Below are 25,415 nucleotides of genomic sequence, written 5' to 3'. Positions count from 1 at the left end.
ATAGCCAAGTCTGTGTCCAAGGGTATCCGCTCCAAGCTAGCAATGACTCAGGTGTGGAACAACAGTGACAATCTTGGGAAGCTTTCACTGCTCAGGGCAAAGCCTGACCTCACTATTAGGTGACGTACATTCTCAAATGAACAGAAAATTGAATCATCCCCGGGTGAAAGTTTATTTCCACCGATTTGCGTATAAGAGACGAACACGTGGATGAAAGTGGAAGGAGAGAATGAATAACAGCAGCTAGGTGTAAATTATGAGCAGCTGTGCTTCTTTTTTTTTGTCACGGAGCACGTGGAAAGGGTAGGCACTAGGACCTGCAGTGAGCCACACAGGAGGGAGGGAGCAGCATTGGGACTCCTCTTACTAAACTTTTAGAACAATCCATTTCCCAAAGAGTGTGGGAGGGAGACAGAAGTGAATGGCCTGAGACCTGGATTCACAGCTTTAAAAGCAGGAGCGGGATTTGGAGTTTGGGATAATTCTGCCCTTGGCCTGGAGAGAGTGAGGTGGAATATAGCAGAGTTCATCTGGAAGTTGTCACTCACTGAGGGAGAGAAGGGAAGGAGCATTAACAGGGTGGTGAGTCCTACCTTGTTCTTTTAAAACTCTAATTAAGTGGTGTTAATGTGTGTGTGCATATAGGAGAGAGAAACAGAGAAACAGAAGAGAGTCTCTCTCAGGAGATTTGTCTGAAGTTTTCTTCATACCTGTCATTAAGTGAAAGTGGAGCCTCTGAATTGAGATTGAGCTCAGCAGCAGCCAGTTAGTCCTCTGTTGGGGGGAGAAAATTCCAGCTGACTTCCACACACAGACAAGTTTAGTTGGGTGATGAATGTAAAGTTTGTGTTGTCCCAGTTCTTTCAACACTTCCAGTCAGATAGAATAGTTTTTCCAGGTATATTCGGATGGAGAGAGGGAGTGGAAGAGGAGAGGGTGTAGAGAGAAAGAGAGAATGGAGGTGAGGATTAGAAAAAAGGGGGGTTCTCCAAACTTCAATGGGAACCAGTTCACTGTTCAGAAAACTCCTGGGACATCAGGTTACCTTCTTTCTCCTTACTCCCTCACTCCTTTTTTTCCCGTCTGTCTCTCTCTCCCCCTCTTTTTCTATCTGTCTGTCTCTCTGCTCATGTTACACAACCCTTAAAGGACTTGTAGATTCTGATGAGCTCCAGTGTCCAACATGAAGTATGCTACTGAGGTTAACCTTGCGTCTGGGTGGGGCCTGGAGTTTGTATGGGTGTGCAGCTGATCAATGTTTAATATGCTGATATCTATATTTGTGTGTAATTGCGTGTGTGTGTGTGTGTGTGTGTGTGTGTGTGTGTGTGTGTGTGTGTGTGTGTGTGTGTGTGTGTATGCAAGCATGTGTGCTAAACACAGACCTCATGCCTGCCACTCCTACCAGGGAATTCCTTTCGGGCTTTTGACAGGGGAGGAATGTCACCACGGACCAACATTTACGCACACAAACAAACATTACACTCCAAAGGCTTCAGCAATGTCCTATAGGTGCAGTAACTAGATCAGTCACGTTAGACCTGTTGTGTTATTTTGATCTAAGTCGAATCTGAAGATGTAAAAAAATGTAGGTGTTGTTGAGTTAAGAAATTCCCAAATACAAGTCACAAGTCACACACACACACACACACACACACACACACACAAATATCTGTAGATTGTCTGCTTCACCAGCATTGTGTGTGTGTGTGTGTGTGTGTGTGTGTGTGTGTGTGTGTGTGTGTGTACATCCGTGCTGGACAGGAAAACGTATCCAAACTCTCCGCATATGCCAGCGAGTAAAGCTCTCTCAAGAGAAAGGTGCTTCGATCTGTGCAAAAATAAATTTTCTAAATTGTTTACGAGCTTCAATTTTGCTGTCAGTTTGTGCCGGAGGGGAGCTGACTGTGTTTTCATCACCTCTCTGTTGGTCCACAGAGGAAGTGGAAAGAGAAAGCTGCAGCAGTCTGGCTATATATCTTACATGACATCTCAACAGATACTGTACTTTGTCTATCTTGTTAACGCGAGATAATTCCAAGTTCAACTAAAATTAAAATGCATGTATTTTTGACCCGTCTACTCTTTGGAGTGGGCTCTGCACATTCAATTAAGCCATCTACGTAGAAGGAGAATGTTCTAGCAACTAGCCAATCAAAGCATTTCATTGACACTGAATGACAGATAGCAGCCTGTAACACCACCAACAACATAACCATGAATGGTAAACCACACCAAATATACAGCATTTCTATCTGTAGGTCTATCACATATATTTTGTCTCACACTTGATCCTCAAGCATAACAGTGTCAACAACCGAGATAGAGTGCTCTTGCTAACATAATTTTGCAGGCTAGACAAGTAGTCAGTTTGTAAGCTATAAACAGTTTAAACATTTCTGTTTGCCAAGATTGTTTATTTTAGATGCAGAGCAGCTCCTTTTTCGTCTGTCCCTTGGCTTTTAGTCTACATTTGAGTCTGTCTGTTTACAATGTATCTTGGCTCCCCTGCTGGCTCACCTGTCCATCAGTCATGCAGAATGATCCAGAAGCAGACTAAAGGGGCATTTGTGATATAGCTTCACTGGCAGTTTTGCCAACCTTTTGTAAAATATTGATATCAACAATAATTTTCTACAGATTTTTCTATATATTTTTAATTGCATAAAGGGATGATATCTGTGACGTTGTTTGAAGTTAAAAATGGAAACGGTTAGACACTATATATATTCTTCTAACCCAGAAGTTCACCCAATGGCATTGCTAAAAACAGCTTCAGCCATTTAAACTAGTGTATGTAGGTGTATAGAGGGCAGATGGACAGTGCTGTTTTCCCCTGCAGACAAAGATGTCTGTGATTATTCATGACCCTCTCAGGTTTCCCTTTGAAGCTGAATTACAGCTTTCCCTATGTTAGCACCTGTGTGTGCATGTATGTGTGTGTGTGTGTGTGTGTGTGTGTGTGTGTGTGTGTGTGTGTAGAGACAGAGAGAGAGAGAGAGAGAAGAGAAAGAGAAAGAGAAAGAGAAAGAGAAAGAGAAAGAGAAAGAAAAGAAATAGAAAGGGTAATACTGTAACGTTAGGTACACAAATAATGAGTTGTTACTATGCAACAAATATTGAACTAACTTAGAAAATCACCTAAGACAATGAGTTATTATAATCTACTCTGGCTCTTTGGGCCTGATTAATATGTGTATTCTTTGGAAAAACCTGAGTTGTGAAAATAAAAATATTTTAGATAAGTAACCCAACAGTAATACAAGAATAACGCTAACAATGAGTCAAAACACATACTAGGTTAGTTAGAGTTAAGCCGGCATTGCATCAGTAGACCCCGTGATTTTTAGTCTAAAGCCAAGTAGATCCTCAGTGAATGTAGCTACTGAGTTTTAACTGGAAACGCTCCATTCATTCATTAATGAGGCAGGCCAGAAACAGCATACATATTAAAAAAAGATATCATATTTAGAGCCAGTTAATATTCTCATCCATAAAACAGCCTGGCTAGATGTTTGTTAGTTAACTGGTAAAGGAGTGGTTGGTAGATTTGTCCCCTACTCATTCCATGGTATCTTGGGATTTTGTTTACTTCATTCAAAAATGTAATCTCAAGAGTTTATGGCACGAATGTAGGCATTTGCATTGATACATTATAATCCTACCTGTGTCTCTCAATTGATCTTCGTCATAAAATTGCAAATATCTGGTAAATAGAAGTTGCACTTGTTGAAAAACGTCTCAGTAGTCAACACATTACTGTCAGATTTCAATTTGGATTTGCGTTCTGTTTTGTTTGCTGTTCTCCAGTGTAGAGACGTGACATAAAGCCACCATCTCAACAGGCATGCAAATCTTTGAAATGGCACTCACACAGATTATAACAGGAAGAAGATCCACCCCTGAAACACATACATGATGCAAAAGTGTGAGCTGTCTAGACTGCACACAATCTGGACAGGGGAGCGGCAGCACACCTGGACTATCAATTTAACTGCGGCTATTTTACCTGAGGGCCTAAGACCAACCACACTAACCCATAAAGTCACAAACATTGTTGTGAAACCCTAAAAACAAAAAAATCCTTTGTCCATTTGTGTATCTTGGTTGAACCATCAGTTGCAGTTTAACCATTAATGTAATGGAAAGCCCCGGTCACTTGCAGCTTAATATGGGCACTAATTTAGAAGAGAGATCAGTAATGATTGGAGCTATGTGGCGTGATTTAATTGACATGTTAAATTACATTACTGCTGTTTTTCCAAAAAGTGTCTCCTACAGTGCTACACTGCTGCACACATAACGTTTGTTCCAGGCCAAAAAAAGTCCTTTATATCGTTAAAAATACCACCAGACTTAGTTTGACACGAGGACTACTGTTCAATCTGTGCAATCTGGAACAATGCCAGCTGGAAACCAAAAATTAATTAAGGGTTTGGTTCACACAGAAACATGATGTTTGATGTCTCCATCTTACAGGATGTCTTATGACTTATCAAAAGAATATCCCATTTGTTTTTGAATCAGGTCCAAAGAAAACTGACTTCTTGAGCACAGACTTACTGTATTGTTGCACTGGATAATCCTTTTTATATTTGTAGAGTAATTCTGTGCCTGCTAGTGGTAATAATGTCAAGACCGTATGTATGCCACAGAGTCAATCAAAATATGACCCAGTGTGATGAGCTGTATTATTTAACTTGTTGTAGTTACTCAACAAAGAAGGTAATGCAATAAAAGAAAGACAAAATTTCAATCTTATTAGTTTCAATTATCTTCTGTTATTTTACACTTGAGATTTATACATTTTAAATGAAGTTAAGGCATATTGCTGTATGTTTTGTTAAAGCAACTAGTATAAAATATAAGCAACCATTCAGTTTCAGTCCGACCTTAAAATGGCAGTTACATACATACGTATAATCTCTGTCTCTTTGAGAAATAATGTTATTTGAACATCTAGAACAAAACTTTCCCTGTTTGGGAAAAATGAGGAGCTGATAATTCATGAGTCAAAACGTAAACGGTGGTCCTGCTTTGGTTATCTCTTGGGTCAATAGAGCTGCAGTCTGGCACAGGTCACTGCACCGTAATGGGGCAAGAACATCTGGTGTAAAGTGAACCAGCTGAAGTGTTCGGTCTGAAATCAGTGGGAGAGGTAGGAGGTCAGAGTTCGGGCTCTGGGTGACGTCTGTGTTTGTGGATGAAAAGGGGGATCTGAAGGTCACTGCAGGTCAGGATCCTGAACCGTGTAGCACCGGAGCAGAGAGCACAGAGCAGAGTGGAAAATACGGAAATGTAACATCACCTCCCAAGTTTCTTTCTGCAGTAATTCTTGTTGACAGTTCCTTTACAAACAACTTCTCACAATGTTTGGGAGAAAATGCATTCAACAGAAATCACAGCTAACATTGTTTGACATTTGTAACTTACTGGATTTGGACAGAATTGTTGTCAGACATGACCAAGATTCTTTTGTCCCAGTACCTTTTTTCCCCATATGGACCTGGTTTACAGCTCCATTGCACTGTACAAAATGAAGAATAATACATTCCTGTGTTTAGACTCTTCCATACATTGAAAGCTGAATCCAGGACTGTTAATGCAAGTCAGTCTTTGTGTTTGATTTCGACAGGTGCTCCATCAAAGGGTTATGTTTGCCTGTGTCTGCGTGTTTCTCTTTCTGCGTCTGCGCACATGTGCATGTTTGCACTGTATATGTTTTAAAAAATGGCAACTAAATGTGCAGACATGCCTGCTCATTCCACATTAAATGCCTCCATGACTTTCAGCTATTGCTCTCCATGCATGTGCACGCAGCCCAAACACACAGTAGCTGATAAGTCACCAAATTACCAAGCTTTTTCTTTCTGCAAGAATAACAGTGTTGTGGTCTTAATCTGTTGACTAAGTGCATGTCTGGTGTTTTGAATTGTTTCACCACAACTCCTTTTTATGTGTGTGTGTGTGTGTGTGTGTGTGTGTACTTTTGGATTGATGTGATGACACTGTCTCACTCTCACTTTCCTTCCCCTTTATCCCAATTGGAAGGTTGACTATAGCTTGTCTGAACATGAAACTCTCCTGCGTTGCCATCAACAGAAAAAGTAAACTTGATCATATCAAATATTCAAATTCTGTCTAAACCCTTAAAAAAAGATCAAATTGGTATTTGTTGTCACATGCTTTGTTAAAAATATGTATTTTTTTTTTATCAATACAATGACCTGTTCTAACAAATTCCCATGTATTTAAAAAGATGACGTTTACTCCAACAAAGAAAGTACAGAGGAAATAGATACATAAACCACACCAGCATTGGAGGAATGTGGTTTGTACATGTGTATGAGCATTGTGCATGTGTGTACGTGAGTATGTATATGTGTGTTTGTGTTGGATACTCACCAAACACACACACACACACACACACACACACACACACACACACACACACACACACACACACACGCCTTAGCCCCAAGGATACAAGTGAAGCCACTTATTATGCACTTATTCGGATTATGCCGATTTGGGAATGCACTGTATGAAGGAGGATGAGCCACTGGCTAGTCATAACAGATTGGTCTCCTACACAATAAGCAGAAAATTAATAGTTGTTTTAGCCAGACAGGATCCCAAGAACTACCGAGGCGTGAGGGGCTTTTCTACACCTCTAGCTTCAAACAATTCGTTTTATCTGTCATGAAGTTTTGTTTTAGTTAAACCTGAGGAGTAATGGTGTGTCACAAGTAGTTTTAGGGAGGGTGATGCTGTAGGAAGCCATTTTTCTCCGCTGGATTCTCTTTTAAGCCTCTGCATCAAGCGCCACAGTAAATATTAATTCATCTAAAACCCCGCTGCAGGTTACATACACACACAAACAGACACAGACACACTGGAAAGTAGCTACTCTATCTCTTTCAACATAGCTCTGCTCACACGCTGAACATGGCATGCTGCTAACAGACAGAGGATGGGCCTGGGAGGTCCCACGCAGACAGGTGGTTGACATCAGCAAGATGGGGGGAAAGAGAGGGAGGGAGAGAGGGAGGGGAGGGAGATATGGGATGCACAGAGACACAGAAGCAGAGGGAGAGAGAGAGAGATGACAGAACGATGTGGAGACCACACAGAACAGAAAATGACCGGGTCAAGTCTTTAGTTAGAGGGGTGAGACTGTAATCAAACAAACACTGGGAGTGACGACAACATCACATTTTCAGTACAGACCTGACAAGGCCATCTATAACAGTGCAACGAAGAGGATTATACTAGTCTGTTTTATATTATTACATAGAGAACACAGCCAAATACTCAAAGTGGTTTCAGTAAGCTTACTGTGAGTGAAAAATGAATCCTTTACCTTTCATTTATTTATTTTAAGTCACAAAATGTGAGATGTTCCAGTGTCATTTGACCAATACTTCTAGCCTAAGGCCACATGGCCGCAGGATGTCATCATGCAAGTGGGGTACTTTTGCTTCAGTATCCTGGAATGAGATAGTTAATCTCTACATGCTTCAGAGGGGCCACGCTGGCTGGTTGACCTTTCGCCCCAAACAACAAAAGAAAATTGAATTAAGTTTAAATTGATGTAACATGGATTTGATTTGTTAAAGTGGAAGGCATAGCTCAACACTAGCTTTCACTGTACTGTAACAGCCTCTCAAATGCTGTCTACACTTTTATGTTAAATTTATCTTATTATCATAATATGCCTCAAGAAGGGATTGGCAGAACCCTTTTTCTCATTGATAAGCTCTCCTCCCCAGCTGCTCATCAGAGAATATTTATGTTTACATAATACAAGTAAGAACATTAAAAGAATGCCGTACATGCATATTCTAATGTCTGACGCAACATATACCCAATTTGTGTTTTGGGCCCACACCCATGCTTATGGCATCAGACGAGAGCACAGCACAAATGGGGCGTAATGGAAAACTTTGGTGTCTGAGTGAGCACATCTGTTGATTTACGCCCACGTTTCACTTTATGTTCTGTAGCAAATTTACCTGGGTGACTCATTCACAATTGCTCCTCTGCTGTTTTGTTTACAACAGCATGCAGTCGGAGCGTCACATGCAAATCTATATGCTCGATTTCGTTGAAGGTACAAGCTGTGACAGACGCTAAGATGAGTCAAATGAAACTCAAGATGATGAACTGAATGACTCATTCTAACTTTAATCAGTGATCTTTATCAGAAACACGACAGATTTATTTCACCTAATCGGTGTTAGCGATTTAAATCACATATAGTAATATAGCTATACTCTGCAGGAGGATATGTATCGACATGAGTTAAACTTGACTTGGACAACATAGATGCTTTTCAAGTTCTGTTCTGGTGGATGCCAGATGGATGGTAAATGAGCAACATGAGCTACAGCACCTCTGAGACAGTTGGTTTTCTGCTTGTTAGAGCAGAGATGGGAGAAATGTTTTTTTTTCTGTTAAAGCTATTGGGAGGAAAGACACAGCAATGAAACTCTTGTGTGTCTCGTACTCCTCAACTCTTTGCAACTCCCTATAGCCTTAATTCTTGCCTCCTTCCCTGTCCTTGAACCTCCTCTTTGTGTCCATTTCTGCTCCCCTACAACATCTTTGTCTCTTTTTATCAAATGTTCCTTTATTTGATAAATTCCCAAGACATCTCATTGCCCATCTGTACCCCGCCCTCCATTAGTTGTTGCCTCTCCCCATCCCTTGATGTCTTCGATTCCTTCCTCTCCATCCCTGTCTACATCGCTCTCCGTGGCCAGACAGACATTCTTGCCTCTGGCCTTCCTCCTCTCACTGCTCCGCTGTGGGATCTTAGATTCTCACCAGGAAGGGGGAGTTATTACCACGACGATGCCAAAAGATTAACCACTTGTCAAGAGAAGATTGTTGAATGTCAAGGTCATAAAAACTAGAGGTCTGGAAAACATGTTAATCATTGTTTTCATCCTGCCTTCAAGGCCTTGAGGACTGGCCTCCCACGTCTGCTAGTCCGGTGCAGGGAGAGGGTGGGTTGACTGGGGTTGGGCTCAGTTGTAGGGAGGGTAAAAAAAATGGGGTAGAAGACTTTTCACTAACACAGTCATGGTGCTCTGGCTGCGGTTTTGCCTGATTGCCAAAGGAACCTCACGCCTGGAGTTCTGCTGGGGTCCAAGACAGCAGCCGAGAGTTCATTATGAGGACATTAAAGCAACTTTATGAAAGAATTGGTATTTGACATAGGACATAGCAAGCCAGCTAATATCACTTACTAGTCCAACAGCAAGAAGGTCAGCTTAGCATCTGTTGGCATCTCAGCCTTTTATTTTACCTCCTCTGTCCGATGATCCAAAGCTCCTGTGCTAGGGGTGTAAACAGCAACACTCCCCCGGTGCTTGGAGCTCCCACTCCAGGCCTAGCTAACTGAGCTAACTAGCACCTACATTAGCAGCTGTTAGTGATCACTTTAGCAACAAGTATATGTCAATCAGGAAATTCCATAAATCACAGAGAGCTGAGGCCATCAGACGAAAAACAATAAAACATCCTCTCAATAAAATATGATTCAGCTTTACCAAAATTAGCGACATACTGTAGTTGGCGGTGTGTGAAGTGCAAGAAGAGGCATTTGGGATGCAGAAATTAATCAGAAGAGCCACCATTCTCCATCACATTTCTGAAATGAATTGTCCCAACCCGAGCCGTACACAGCCAATCTCTGTGACCACTGCCTGAAATGAGAGAAATTAATTAATTGTGTTTCTTAATTTCCAGAACTATACAGTAACATGAATAAAATGTTCTCATATCAGGACCAGAAAAGATATTTGATTGGCAAAATATCAGCATGTAGATGCAGGTACCAGATTTGTCTCAGTCTCTGAAACAGAGCTACGGAACATGCAACACAAAACCCTTTTTTCCCACTGTAATATCAATATGCCTAGAGTTGTAGTAAAGCACAGTAGTTCTTGATTTGTGGTATAAAATTACTTCAAGCCAAATGCAATTGCATTGCTAGAGAAATGGGCTCACTCCTGTTGCAGCCTGAAAGTGTTGTAAACCTGCATTCCATGTAATGGCCAGCAGGGGCAGCTCAATGGGCTGCAATAAAAAACAATACCATGCACTCTTATGGAGGAATGATCTGACTTCTCACTTCATTTATTAACTTAGTAAATGGTTTCCTAATGAGTTCATGGTCTCAGTCGCTACTTTCAAGTCTTCTTCCATACAGCATGATGCTCATTTTGTAAATCATGGTCAAATTTAGAGCAAAAGAGATGATAAAGCAGGGTATGCTTCTGGGCGTGGCTACCTTGTGATTGACATGTCATTCTCAGTGTGTCCATCTAGCGCACTGTGCGAAACTCAGATCAAACTGTCAAACTAGTGCTGATCAAATATGAATCAAGATGCATTGCCCATTTCTCACCTAAAATTGCGACAGAAACATATTCAAGCGTACTGTTTAGCTGTAATACGAGATCGTGTGTGACCAGACCGCCATTGATCAACTCAGACAAACTGTCATGTCATCGACCATAATGTCAAACTTGAGGCTTCACAAACCACTTGGTGACATCCCAATAAGTTCACACTTGATATACTGAACATGCATTAAAATAGCCCCCCTGCTCATAAATATTGATCAGAAATATTTGTACTACATAACAAGTGGGCACTTTTATTCTGCAAAAGTGTTACAAACCATATTTTTAAACAAACCAACAACACAATGATATCCCTTGGTGTACAAAGAGCTGCATTGTTTCTGTTAACAGTTTCTATTTTCTACTCTTCCCTTTCTTCCAAATGTAATTACTACTAAATTTCGCTCTCAGCTAAAATGTTATTTATTTTGGATTCCTATCACAAACACCACAAGGATTCAATCTTTCTATTATGGTGAATCATTGTCTGACTTACTGTAGGACAATGTGTTACAACAGCGGAAAGGCTGAGGTTACATTGTAGTCATGTCTCTGCTTTGTTTCAGGGTTGCCCTTGCAAATAAAACTTTTGGAACAAATATGATGCCAAGAGCTGACTTAAAAGTTTTACCACATGAAGAATTATACATAGCTAAAGACGTGTGAAATCTCAGCTGATAAAAAGATCACCCTCAGGCTAGAGAGATACAGTATACGCACAACATATTGCTTGTGGTTCCTGGAACTGTGTTTAATTTTCTTGGGATGGGAATTGGAGCCATGTCAATGTTGAAGTGCCTTTGAGCATTACTACGTCAAGGACAAAGTATGGTGACTTAAAATCACATATGTTATTTCACCTATTGTCGGACAGGTAGGCAGGCCAAATGTAATTAGTATTTACATTCAGCTAAACTGCACTGGCACACCTTTTCCCTCTTGACATGTATTTTTCTTGGACAGTTTGCATTAATGAAAAAGTAAAAGTGTAACCGTATGCAGACAAGTCCAACTGTTTTAATTATCCCAGTTCCAAGACAAATTCCTTTCACTTGGAAGTGAAATCCTATTGTCTGTGGTTTTGGCATGTCTTTAGAGAAATTACTTTATAGCTTCTGAAGCAGTACCCAATTATGTATAGCCCACAACACAAAAAAAGCAAAAAGACATGCCCAGGCTTGAGATGGCCGAGTTGGAAAAGAGGCGGGAGTATCAGATCTCAGTGAGAGGGTCCATGGATGTGATCAGAAAATGGTTGTGTAATTTTCCCAAAACACAAGGCAACGATAGAAAGAATTCACGAGACCCACAAGAGCACTTGCACACATGCACTTGCACAGTGTTGAAATCTGTTATCTCTGTTAGAGACAGAATGGCCATGTATCCAGGAAGTTACCTCTGGCTTTTAATCGTAAGAGAGAAGATGAACATCAGGTCAGATTCCAGGAGCAGACAGGGGAGAACCTGAATAAATGACTGACAGACAGAGAGAAAGAAAACCAGAGAAAGTCACGAAACAGCAGGATGAAGACGCTGGCTCATTGCCAAAGTCTGTTCCTTTTAGTTTCCGCACCTTGGCTCCCTACTTCCCTGATATTCTCAAGATACCCTGAACGGATACAAAAGCTTTTATTTTACCAGAGCTGATAAAAGGAAACACCTGTGTAAAATTGTGGTATATATATTAAATCCTACAGGCGCCAACCATCCATATAAATGTACACATGCTAATCAAAACAAGAAATTAAGCATCAAATACAGACTGCTTAATATCCCACCTCTCACTGCATGGCACCATGTTCACTTATGTGTTCTGTTACAGGTAAATTTGTTTGAAATGGTTGCTCATAAAACCTGAGGCCTTGCTGGCAGCGTGTTACTGAGCTGAGAAACATTCAGTGGATGTGTGAAGTACTTGCCAGTAACAGCCAGCTAAGTTGAATATAAGGTCAGTCTTTTGAAAGCTACTAAAATATGTTTACCTATGTGTTCTACACACCAGGCATATACTGCACCCAGTAAACCCATCAACCTAATACAAGCTGATGTCAATAACTGCACAAATGTTCTTTTTTCCATATTGTAGCATTTGGTCAGTTCATACTATAACAATCTGTACAATAAATGTTCTTTTGTTCTGCATATCTTGCATCATTTGTCATCGCACTGAGGGGTCAAGTGCTTTAACAGGTTGAGTGTGTCTGTCAGTTTGACACTGCCTGTCTCTTTCTTCCTGTGTCCTGAGGCCAGAGCAGCAGAGTTTACTATTTGAAGTATTCCTGATGCACAACAGGTGCCTTGGTTCTTACAGTAAATGTCTTTTAAACATGAAGACGAGGGGAAAAGAACAGGGCAGAAGCTGATCTCTTTCTTCTCTGCTACTCACATTACAACTGCTACATGTCTAAAGTCTGATAGCGTTTTTTTGGGGGTTTTTTTTCTACCAGCCTGGAATTTAAGCTATTGACAGATGGTGAAACAGAGGTGCAGAGTAGTGTTACTAAATGCTAATAACTTTTACATGTCTCTACAGCAATATCTGCCATGTTGTTAAGTAATAGGGAACAATTAGTCTTTATCATCCATACGCTGAGCTGCACTGTGCCAAATTTGTAAGCTGTGAGTGAAGTTTGAATTACAGGACAATTTTTGATTTTGTCTACAGAATTGTCTACAGTGAAAAAACATAAAGTGCACTTGTATTGAAATGTTTATTAACCCACAGAAAAACATGTTTTCTGTGGAACTATAACTAACAGTAAATTGAGATTCTTCAAATGGTTTAATATATATTAAATCCCATTTTAATATACTTCATTATTGATGTCTGTGTAAATGGACCACGGCCTGTGTAACATTAAAATTAAGTAGAATTATATTGTATCTAAATGCTTATTACAGATTTTCCGGCTTTTGGAAAAAACATGTATTTACCAAACTTTGTTTTATAGTGTATAGACATGTGCTGTGTATCCTATATGAAAGACTTTTTTAAGTGATTCCAAGAATAGCCAGCTTACTGACAGCCTCTCAGGAACGTTTGGAGAGTAAACCTTCATTCTGCTTTTAACAGACGCTGCATGACATCATTTTGCGTGACAAAAACTTGATTTACGGCAGTATCTTGGCTGTTGTATTAGTTTCACATGCAGGCTTGTCTAAGCTGTGACAAGCAGATCGTCTTCCCGTAAATGACAAGCTTTGATTGCAATTGTGAATGAAAAACGGAGACTACACGAGAAACGTAGGCATTGCAATTGTGAGTCAAGTAAAAAGGCATCATGAGAAAAGACATCTGATTTAATCTGATCCAATTTATCCATAAAAACTGAGTTTCATTCTCCAAAAGTAAGAATTATTTAGTCCTCAAAGACTGATCCTTATAGTTGCATTTATCAAACATTGATTAACGGGTATTAGATACCATTTCTTTATAAGAAATAGATATATCTTCAAACATTTATATGCCTGTAAAAGTGAAAAGAGAGCAAGTTGACCTGGCAGTTATCCCTCTTGATAATTATTTCCAGTGGATGACAGCAGGAGGAACTGCACTACACTGAACTGATGAGAGACACAGAAAAACTGTTTACCTTTTTCTGTTTTCACTTTCACTGCCTCTTTTCTCTCTCCCTCTCTCCATCTCTGCAGCTGTCAGTCTCTCTTTCTCACCCCCTCATAATCTGATGCTGTTGTCATCACTCCAAGAGAGAGGTATGTGTTTGTTGGAGAGAGCTGTTGACATGACCCTCCTGCACATCTTTTAACAAGGACTTGTATCTAATGACTAATGTGTCACACAGATAGGAAGAAACCCCTGTTAAATGTAAACTAACCTCGGATTGATGGCAGTCAACGCTCTCCTAAACTGCTCATGTTTTGGCCCACCTGCCTTGTTGTCATTGTATCACGGTCAACACACTGTACTGTAACCACATGCAGTAATTTGGCAGCTTGTAGGTACCAGAGTCTGATCAATGGAGCATCTTGTGGACTGGCAGACACAATGAAAATGTCTTACTACCTAACACTACATAATCAGTACCAGTAAATGTGTGGCTGGGCTCCACTGCCTTGGGCTAAGTAATTAGTCTCTGTCTGAAGTGTTTTACTCGCATGCTGCCTAGTTTTCCAGGTCACAACCTAGCAGCTGCATGACTTATGTCTTCTTTCCACATACTTTCATCAAACTTTGGCAATCTTGTTCAAAGGAGTTATATTTAAGGCCACCTGTCAAATTCATACTCCAAACAAATTGGGGGCAGCTTATCATCAGAGTTGGGGTGTCCACCTCTTTTACAAGAAACAAGGAAATGCACCCTCCCATATGTCTTTCTTTTGCTCAACAAACAGCTAATTTAACAAACATATTAACACTAATACGGATGACATATTAGCTTTATAATCTGCTATCTAAAATAGCTGTTTACCTATCAGTCCAGAAGACAAGTTGTGAGTTCCTCCCTTGAGTCCAGCAGTAGAAAGCAATGCCAATGTTAACTGCTTCTGTTTCTTTATTTACTGCCAAAAGTGGTTTCTTGCCCTTGAGGCAGCGATACATCTTCATCCTCTCATGTTGGACTGAAGGCAGACTGGACACTACAGTGTATTTACTATCATCTCTTGAGGTATAAAGTGGTATTAAAAGGCAGGACGGTCCAGGGCTTTCTCCACAATACATAGACATTTTTCACATAAAGACAAAACTGTAATTTCTTCACATTCTGTTGATAATGTCAATTAATTTTAATGGCGTAAACTAAAGTCTTTACATATAACTCCTTTAACACGGCAGTGCCATGTGGTGCCTTGAACACTCATGCCAACAGAAATGGTCTGGATTTACAGTTTGGTAAAACTGGGGAATCAGCCTATTGTGTGAAAGGGAACCTCTTTAGAGCAGGGGACGCCACATGAGGATGTTTTACAAAGTCTGTTCTTATAAACATCCTTCTTGGTGAAAACTGTATGAGGCATGAATCATAATATTGAACAACTGCTTTGTTTATACCAATGTGTATTAATACAGTATGTTGAGTGTCTGGAAATATGAACCATACTGTGTCTGTCATATCTGTGGTTTTGGAATACCTTTGTCATTATTTGGCTGGCACATGTGAGCAGGCATATCTCCTGCTAGCTCTATTCTTCTTCATAGCATCTCCCATTTGTGTTTGTGCACTCTGTTTTTTTTAAGTTGGGATACGAAAGAGGAAAACTGTCCTGTGCATGAAAGTGCACGAAGACTCACACCGCACTCTGTTTTATCAGTGCCATATGGATCGCCTTTGCCCCACAGTCTGATAGAGGATGTGTGTCAGTATGTAAAATCCATTGGATCATTTCATTTAACATTTTCTTTAACAGGCCCATCAACACCCTGCAAATGTGGCAAAAATAGGTAACTTTTCAGTAAACCAGTACAAAATTTTGGGGGGAGAGTTTGATTTTATTTCTGTAAAACTACAACGCAAACAAACAGCATTGTGAGCACATCCAAACCCTATTCACTGAAATACAGGAAAACAACAGGGGCATCACACAAGCTTGTATAGTGATGCATGTGCGTGAGTTTGTTGTTTTGCATACAGTATTTGTGTGAGAGGGTCGGAGGGACCAGACAGATTCTGATTCAGTGCTGAAGTAATCCTATAAGTCAGAGGTGCTCTCTAAACCGCTCTGACCCCTGTGCTCCTGCGCTGCAGTGTTTACGCTGGCTCCACTGGCATTAAACACAAGCCACATATTTTTAACATTAGGATCCTCCCAGCTCACCCTGGGCCATGTAAATAGTGTGCTGCCCGTCAGCCGGGATCAATCAACTCACTGCCTGTTTGGACCAGCTCCATATGTGTGCGAGTGTGTAGGTGTGTGCGTGTGTGATTGCGTTTACTGAAACCAAAAGATATCACCAGTAGATCATTTTTGCTAAATTCTCAGATGATAACTCTTCATCTGCAAGATTACTGGATTGTTTTGCAGATGCTATGTCAAACTGACCGTAAGGCAGGGACTGAAGAAGTATTTAGACCTTTTATTTGAGTAAAAGCAGCAATATCACAATGTTAAAGTATTTAATTACTTACTAAAGTGTAAATGCATCAGATTTATCTGCAAAAGATAAAAGTATTCTTTATGTAGAATGGCCACTTTTAGAGTCACATAAAATTATATTATTGAATTATTATTTCTGATTAATTAACATATAAACAGCATTTAATCTTGTGGTGGTTGGAGGTAACTACTTTATGTGCTTTTGGGTCAGTTATTAAAGTGCATAATATGATTTGTACAATATGAAAAACTTTAATATGTAGTAAAATACCAATTGTGCACATATGTCACAACAGGATAAATGTGAAACGCTGAATCCGGTCTTAGTAAAAATAGTCATAATTGTGTTAAAAGGGTAGTGGAAAATAAATATTAAGTAGCATTAAATAGAAATACATAGGTAAGTTCCTCAAAATTTTACTAAATACTATAGTTACTCTCCACCCCTGCCTTGTAGACAATAAAAGACAAGTATAGAAAATGTGTTTCAAAGAACAGAAACTTAAGACCTTGAGCATTCTTAGCTTGTGAATGATTTATGATGCTAAACTTCTGTGATTCATGTGAATTTCTATTTCTAATGGGAACGGGGCCAGTGACATTTTGATATAACTCAGCTGCTTGACGTTCGTCTTTGAGTTCTGGTCTATGGAGGCAATGCAGGCAACACTGACCTCTAATGGTTATTATGTGCTACACCTGGAGGATTTGCTACACTTGGAGGATTTCATTGCAAGTCGTTTATCTATCAGACCTGTCTGCCACAAAAGATTAAATAAAAACTATATCATGTTTCACTTTTGCAAATGTAACTATGAATCACTTCTTTTCATACCTAGCCAGAATGCTGTAACTACATCTCACAACAAGGTTGTAAATGTTCAGCTAAACATTTACAAGACTACTAAACTTTCCAAGACTGTACCAGCAAGATTGGTTTTACACAACATTGTAGATAAGTCAAAAATACTGACACGCCAGTTTCAACTCACCTCTGTGACCTGTGAGTGTTTGTGTGGGAGGGTGTGTGTATTCATACACATCACGGCATTTAAGCATGTAAACTATTCATAAAAACAACCTAACATACATTCCTATATGCACATATGTGGTATGTATGTCTAAGAAACACGCTGTTGTGTGTGCACATGTGTTCATGTCCCATTTTCATGGTGCATGTTGGAGTTACATTCAATATATATAACAACTAATGAGGTGTGAAATACTGCACATTCCAATGTGTGGCACGTCTAAGCTCTAAGAGTTAAACATGGTGAGTGTGTGTGTGTACTTTGCATAAGATAAGGTCAGATAATGATAAATTGTGTATGTCTTTGAGAGCAGTGGTGGTCAGGGGAAAGTGATGAGAGTTTTGCAGTGCTCTCAAAATCATCTTATCTACACTGCTACATATTTACTGCTTTCCGTCTTGCACCTTATTACTTGGTTTTTACCACTTGTTGGTACTGGACGGTATGTAAACAGAAATGTTGACACTATCTCAAGGATAGAAAATGAGTTCCATTTTGTTATCTCTTGTCTCTTTACTAAGAACTGGGAGACTGGGTTCCAATATCTTACCTGAAATTATGTCGATTTATATATGATGTTCTGATTGATGTTTGTCTTTGTATTTTTGTTGGGAGAAGATTTCTTGCTGTATTCTTGATGCTTAATATACAGCATTGTCTTGTAATCCCGTATGTAATGGGCTGAATATATGGGCATGACACAAACTGTACATTCATTAGAAAGCAAGACAGTGTTAAAGTTGTTTGAATAGTTCACATAAGTATGTCCTGCCCGAGAATCAAAGTTTAGTTTTGAATGATGAAGGCAGACATATCTGTTAAATTACCAGTATTTATAATTTGAAACAATAAATTATTTCATGTTGAAGTTAAGTATTTGGTCTGTATGTGTGTGTATGTTACAGAGCTGTGGTTCAGGGGGTCCAGATGGCAGGCATGAGGGGCCCGGCCTGCACTGGAGTCTGGATCTAGAGTCCACAGGGGCTCCCACTTCAACTGGACACATTCCACAGGTACACATAAACACTCAACATGGCAACACACAAAACAGGAGACATTCAAGTTCAAGGACCAAGCATGCAAGGGTGAAAATGAACAAAACATTTGTCTCTCAATCAAAGCACTTAACTGACAGAAAAACTCTAACTATATCTCCTCCTTGCTGGTGTATTTATAGGGCTGCAACTAATTATTACTTTGATTATCAGTGAACCAAAGAATATTCTCTTCAATAATTTAGCTTTTAAAAATCAATTTACTGAGAGACACATCAACAAATTGGCCATTTATAGCAAATTATTACACAATTAGATTTGGCGGAAACAGCTCTGTTGTTTGAGGGAGCTCTCAAAGAACCTGAGAAGATTCTTTACATCTAAGTTAAATCAACAACACAAAATACCACATAAGTAAGAGGTTGGGGTTGTGGAGGGCTGCAGCAACAAACAGTGTTGGCATGAGTGTAATCAGCAGGGACACAGTAGTAAGGCTAAGGTTGTAATGTCTGCTGTAGACTTGGATGGATGTTACTAGTCACACAGCTGTGACTGAGCTAATCATTGTAAAGCATATTGCAAACAGCTAATGCCAATCAGCTAATACAAGCGTGACTTCATGATTTATTTCTTAATAATGTAAGCTGTATGTATTTACCTTAGATATAAACATGACAGAGTCTGAACTTTTTATTGTCTTGTGTTCGGCTCAGGACTTGTGCCCATGAGGTCGTCACCACTGGTCCTGCTCCTCCTGATCGGCGTCCAGGCTGTACTGAACATGGGAGGTGGATTGGCCTGGAGCGCCGGGGCAGCCAACCACAAAGTAGGACAGCAGACGGCAGCCAATCACAGAGCAGGACGGCAGCAGACAGCAGCGGGGGACCACCTTTCTGAACACCATTCTTCACAGGAGCATCGTAGGACCAGCCACCACAGGACCAAGAGGCCCCATCGGGCAGCTTCCCACACCCAGGATAGGAGCCCTGCCGTCGGGCACTCTACTTCAGATTCCCCCCGTGACCCCTCCATCCCAGTGGTGGACCCCAAGCTCTTCTCCAAGAGGCGTTACCGCTCTTCGCCCCGTGTTGTCTTCAGCGAGGTGCCCCCATCACATGATGCCCTGGAAGGTGAGGGCTATGACATTGAAGGGGTGAGGGGGGTGAGAGTAAGGCGCAGAGCAGGATCGCACACCATGCACCGAGGAGAGTACTCAGTATGTGACAGCATAAATACCTGGGTGGGCAACCTGACACGAGCCACAGACATAGCTGGGAATGAGGTGACAGTGCTGCCCAACGTTACAATCAACAACGTGGTGAAGAAACAGTTCTTCTATGAGACCACCTGCCGATCCCCCACGCACAGAGGCTCCGGGACTGCAAACGGGGGAAGGCCAGGGGGACGGGGTGGCAAACAGGGCTCCAAATCAGGCAACTCGGGCTGTCTTGGCATCGACAGTCGCCACTGGAACTCCTACTGCACCAACACACACATATTCGTAAGTGCCCTGACCATCTTCAAGGAACGGACAGCTTGGCGTTTCATCCGCATCAACGCTGCATGTGTGTGTGTTCTCAGCCGGAAGTCTTGGGCGGGACGACTGGGGCACTGACTGGGGAGGATGACTCCTGACCACTGAACTATGAATCAAGCACACACATTTCTACTAAACAGCCACTGCAGCTTTATTGCCAATACTGTAATCCTCCTCTTCCCCACCTCCAAACATACACACATACTGACCATAGCATTCAATCCATCAACATACACACACACACACACACACACACACACACACACACACTCATACACACATACACAAACAGCTTCATCTATCCAACCCCTTGGCCCCTGACCCTACCTCAGTCCAAGAAGTCCTGGTTGTTTTAAGTTATGAGGACTGCATGTCATATTTATGGTTTATACAGTCAAATATGAAAATATATACAGTATGTGTATATATACAAAATGAATTCAAGCTTTTAATGTTGTTGTTATTGTTGTTGTGTTGTTCATGCTGTTATTTATTAAACACCTCAGTACTTGCCTTGTTTTCTTGTGTCAGTTTAAGATAGATGTTCACATTTTGTGTTTAAAGCTGCCCTTATTAATATTTTTATATAAGTGAATGTAGTTGTAGTGACAAATCACCCACCTCTGCTGTTCCCCTCAACTCTAGATCATTTTTTATTTATTCATCTTTCAGATCATGGTTTTGGAGTTTACTGTTTTGGTTCTGGTCTCAGTGCTCTCAGCGTTTCCACATACAACAAGCAGCAGTTTTTACTGAAAAGCTCTGATTAACCCATCGTACCGTATCTTTCCAGCACCAGACAGACAAAGTTAGTGATGAACATAGTGGAACATTTAGTGACTAAGAGCCAGATATTTCCCTCAGGAGTTGTTGAGGCCAAGCCAGAGTAGGAAAGTGAATTAGACTTAGATTCATGGAGGCCAGTGACCCGACTTCAGACTAATTAATACTAATGCTGCTCTGTATTTGCTCAGTGTGTTTGGTAACAAGCTCTCCATATCAACTTTACAAGGTGACAAAATGTGATTGTGTTTACCGCCCCCAAGTGGCCAAAAAAAACAACAATTATAATGCAAGATCTAAAAGGATGGCACTTCAGTTGTACTCTAAACCCATAAGAGCCCTATTAAGAGTCGCAAGATAAATTTAAGGGGTCATTAAATTATTAGTGGGGTAGGAAATAAGGAAAAACTCATTCACAAAAAACATTTCGCAAGCACAAAAGGTTGTGAACCGCTGTTCCTAACTAACCAAAATCCCAGACTCCCTAAGTGCAACTCAAATTTTATAAGTAGCCTAAAATTACAAGATCAGACATTTAATCAACTTTAGTTTTCCTCTTTATTTCTTCAAATATATTTTTACTACCAGTGGCTGTTCTCGGCAATATTCCAGGAGGGCTCGGGAGGCAGTGGCAGAACAGGGTTGACTTCAGAGGAACACAGTACAGACATACCGACCATCCCTCTCATACTTGTACATCCACAATCAAGGTTCTTCCCAGAGTGAAGGAATGTTGAGTCCAGCTCTGCATTTTATACACAGAGGAAGATGGATTGGCTGTGGTGTTCCCAGCAGTGTGGCAGAATTCCTGTCACCTTAGAAAATTGGTGTTAACATAGCTGTGGGAAATGCCTGTGAGCCAGTGTGTGAGGGAAAGATAGGAAATTTGAAATATCCCATAGGTGCTGTACACCCCCCTCCACTCACTTATTCTGGTTATTCCTATAATTTGTCACCAATTTGTAAGAGGTTGGAGGTAAGGTTGAAAATAAGGGCAGTGTAGAGACTAAGAGAAATGTATATCACTTAGATTTCATCCAATCCAGAAACTATATGCTGGTTTGACAATAACATAATTTAAATTTTAAAAGTTTGCAGCACATGGTGAAGGTACTATATAGAAGTTTACAGTACCCTACTAGAGAAGCCCATTGACAAACATTAGCCTCTCTATTGTCTCAATTTTAGTAGTAATTTGATAAACAAAAGAATATTTTAGGAATGTGCACAAATAGGTCAATTCTGACAGAGAGCTCCTCTACAATACATGTAGACAAAACTGGTATTAACCCACTGACTTGTGCTTATCATTTATGTTGATTTGGTTATTAAACTTAAACTTAAATTATTAAACTTTGCAATTAATCAAATTACAACAAAACATCTGACACACAATGTTTATAGGTTGCCTTTGGGATCTCTGAGGATCTTTGTGTCAACCCGGGTGAATGGGTGCCAATCACAGACATCCACAAAAGATGAGAATAAGAGTATTTAATCTGTACAAACACACAAATCCTCACAGTTTAAAGTGGATGTCTCTGACAAGATTCTGCAAGAATATGCTACCCTCTTGTGGTCAGGTTGAAAACTATACATGATAAATGTTGGTGTTAAATGAATAGGAGAGGGAAAGATGGACTGTTACAGAACTCTCTCTCTCTCTCTCTCTCTCTCTCTCTCTCTCTCTCTCTCTCTCTATCTATCTTCTTTGCACTCTTTTGACTGAAAGCTGAGTTTTGCACCTCTCCTCACATCTCCCCAGGTGCCAGGCTGTGCTCTCACCTTTACTAATGCTGCCGCTTCACAGATCATACAGTACACGATGCTCTTCAGTTCCTGATGTGTTGCCTGGAAACTCACCATAGCAGCTGACCACAAAGCTCTCTGATCAAAGGTTTTTTTGTTAACCATTTTGCCGCAGTAGCTGTGAAGTTACTGTGTATAAGGCAGCAGTCTGTATGTAAAGATTATGTTGATTTCTGACTTCTAAATCAAGGGGTGGTCCCTACATTATCTTGTTCTCATGATTGATCATGATCAACAAACGTTGATCTGGATGAATTGTGAATAAATAGCACTCCCTCCCCTCAACAGCTGCTGCCAAAGACCCTTTAATCAAGTCATTAACTTCTCAGAGCACAATTTTTCAGAAAATGTAAAATATAGTCAATGTTTGCAGTGTGACCAGTAGATGGAGCTGTGCTGCCACAGATAGAAGTCTTTCTCATTGCTAAAGTCTGCCAGTTTGTTGTTCCAGCTTAATTTAACCTCTGACAAAGTGAGACTATCGTTGACCCTCACAGCCATCATCAATAATGACCTCAGAGCAGAGAAGAAAATGTCCAGGCCCCAACCAAAACATGGGTGTAACAGATAATACTAACAACAAGAAGCTATTACTGATCCCACCCGCTCAAGAGAGAAGGAGAAAAGAAAAAGAAAAAGATACATACAATAGCCAACCAACAGTTTACATTAGTCACAATGATATACCATGACCATGCCATCAAGATGGACCTGTTAAGTATCATGTTGAGTTGTAAAATGATCCAGTCAGCTATTTGTTATCTATTTTCATAGAGGTTATGACCTGTGCACATTTTTCATGTTCACATGTTTGGAATCACATAGCAACTGAGCCTCCAACAGTCCACAACAAGCAGGGACACAGCGGTCTTAGTCCCAGTCTTATCAGCCTTTCCTCTTTTGGCTCTGCGCTGGTTAGCGTCCAAGTTAAACCTTTTTTTGTTTTCTTTCTGTCCTCCACAATTCCCTTAATGAGTCTCACAGCACAAACGTTATTGCTCTGATAGTTTTAGACGGTTCAGTCCTGAGACAGACACATGTGTAAATGACTAAAAAGAGATACATGTTGGTGATTATTCACATAAATATATCATCAAAGCATTTGCTGTAGCCCTCTCTCGCCATCATTCCTGTCTGAGTCCTTCTTCCCTCTTGCATTCCCTCAGCTTGGCAGACCACTTTGTTCCTCTATAAGGACATTTTCTAACCAGTGCCTAATTTCCCAGTGATAAAATGAACTGCTCTTTGGATGTTCCCATTGCTCTCCATGGTTGTGGGGAAAATATTTATGTTGAACCCAGTGTTGCTGCTGACATGCTCCCAGTCACTGAGGGAAGAAATCCAGCAGAGGGGCCACTCTTTCCAACTCATTAATAGTGGATGTAGTTTGTATATCTCGTTTATGCTTAGCTGATGCTTTGCACAAGGTTGCATTTTAGAATAAGAATTGCTTGACATTCAGAGAAACCATGACTTCTACTGTGATAAAAAGCCTTACTTTTTCCAAGAACAGATATATATTCCATTTTTAAAGATTAAGTTGAATAAGGAGGACAGCGGATGATAAACGTGTTTGAAGTGAAGCTCTTTAACTCATGACTCTAGTACTAAATTTAGTGTCATCTACTGTAAACAGAAAGAATCAGAAACTATTTGTGCTCCCAGTTGATCCTTTGAGAATTAGTCAGCTAATATTATTGATAAATTAACTTTTGTTTTTTTTTATGTTGACACTTTTATTTATGTATTTCCACAAGAGGCTTGTATTGCTGCACCAGCAACTGGTTTGAGTGCACAGGAAAGGCTTGGGAAAGGTTGTTGGTGCTATTGCAGTAACACCTCAGCAACACGGTGTATCTTGTAAAAGGAAATTGTGTAAATCCTGTTATCTGACAATGTGATTACAAAACTTAACACATATTTTGAAACAACAAATTTCTTCTTTGCCTGCTGTCTTAGTAGAGATTTATTTTGTAATAATCCTGTCATCAATTAGTCTGGTTCCCATACTTCATATGTGCATGATGAATGCTGTTAATATGCCTTAATCTAATGACAAACAGCCCACTGTGTAGCAGTAAAATTATGGGATGCTATAGAAATTATATCCTAGCTGGAAAATATCTCAAGCTTAAGTTAAAACACTACAGTCACTCTGTCTTAGTTTAGGGCTCCTTTTTTTGTTGCCATATATTGAAGGTGTGTGAAGGATAGCAACAGCATATGTTGGTAATATACAGCATATGAAACAACAGCAAATAATAATATCCCTTTACATATATTATGGAATTAATTTAATCCTGTTCTCACTAAATTACTGATGAATATATCCTATAGCAAAGATATACTGTATATCATTGCCAAGCAGGAACAGATATTGTGCGCTGTGTAATGACACTAATAATAATAACAGAACTCACTCATTATTAGGTTGTCACATATAAAGAATATAAGAAACAATTATGCTTGTTTCCTTTCGTATTGTTTGTTATTAGCCTATTATTTTAAGGTGCCATGAGGTTACAAACTTAAATATAAAAAGGACATACTGAAAATACAGTGAATATCAGTTTATTTAGGTGAAGAGTGAGTTTTTGTTACAGGAGGAAAAATAAAAAAAACTCTGCGACCGAACATTTGCCAGGTCCCCATCGTGTAGTCTCGGCCCCCCCTTCAGCCTCCCCTCCGTATTATTGAAATGGGCGGTCTGGAAAGAGTTTAAGCGGATCCTGCGGTGTTTTGTGTGCGTGTGTGTGTGTGTGTGTGTGTGGTGAGAGAGTGAGAGAGAGAG

General features: G+C 40.2%; 1 protein-coding gene across 2 annotated transcripts; it reads left to right on the top strand.

Annotated features, from left to right (window-relative positions):
• Positions 1-383: 383 nt before the first annotated feature.
• ngfa (nerve growth factor a (beta polypeptide)) lies at positions 384-20,545 on the top strand. Of its 2 annotated transcripts, XM_051426266.1 has the most exons (4): positions 384-582; positions 14,067-14,129; positions 18,406-18,513; positions 19,209-20,545. In XM_051426266.1, exon 4 carries the CDS (start codon positions 19,220-19,222, stop codon positions 20,108-20,110), a length of 891 nt encoding a protein of 296 aa, XP_051282226.1. In that variant the 5' UTR covers positions 384-582; positions 14,067-14,129; positions 18,406-18,513; positions 19,209-19,219; the 3' UTR covers positions 20,111-20,545. The 2 variants fall into 2 exon arrangements, with proteins under 2 accessions (XP_051282226.1, XP_051282225.1); XM_051426265.1 differs by lacking the exon at positions 14,067-14,129.
• Positions 20,546-25,415: the final 4,870 nt, after the last annotated feature.

This window comes from Dicentrarchus labrax, unplaced genomic scaffold, assembly GCF_905237075.1.
Source record: "Dicentrarchus labrax unplaced genomic scaffold, dlabrax2021, whole genome shotgun sequence".
Lineage (NCBI taxonomy): Eukaryota > Metazoa > Chordata > Actinopteri > Moronidae > Dicentrarchus > Dicentrarchus labrax.
This window is presented reverse-complemented; position numbering and strand designations above follow the sequence as displayed.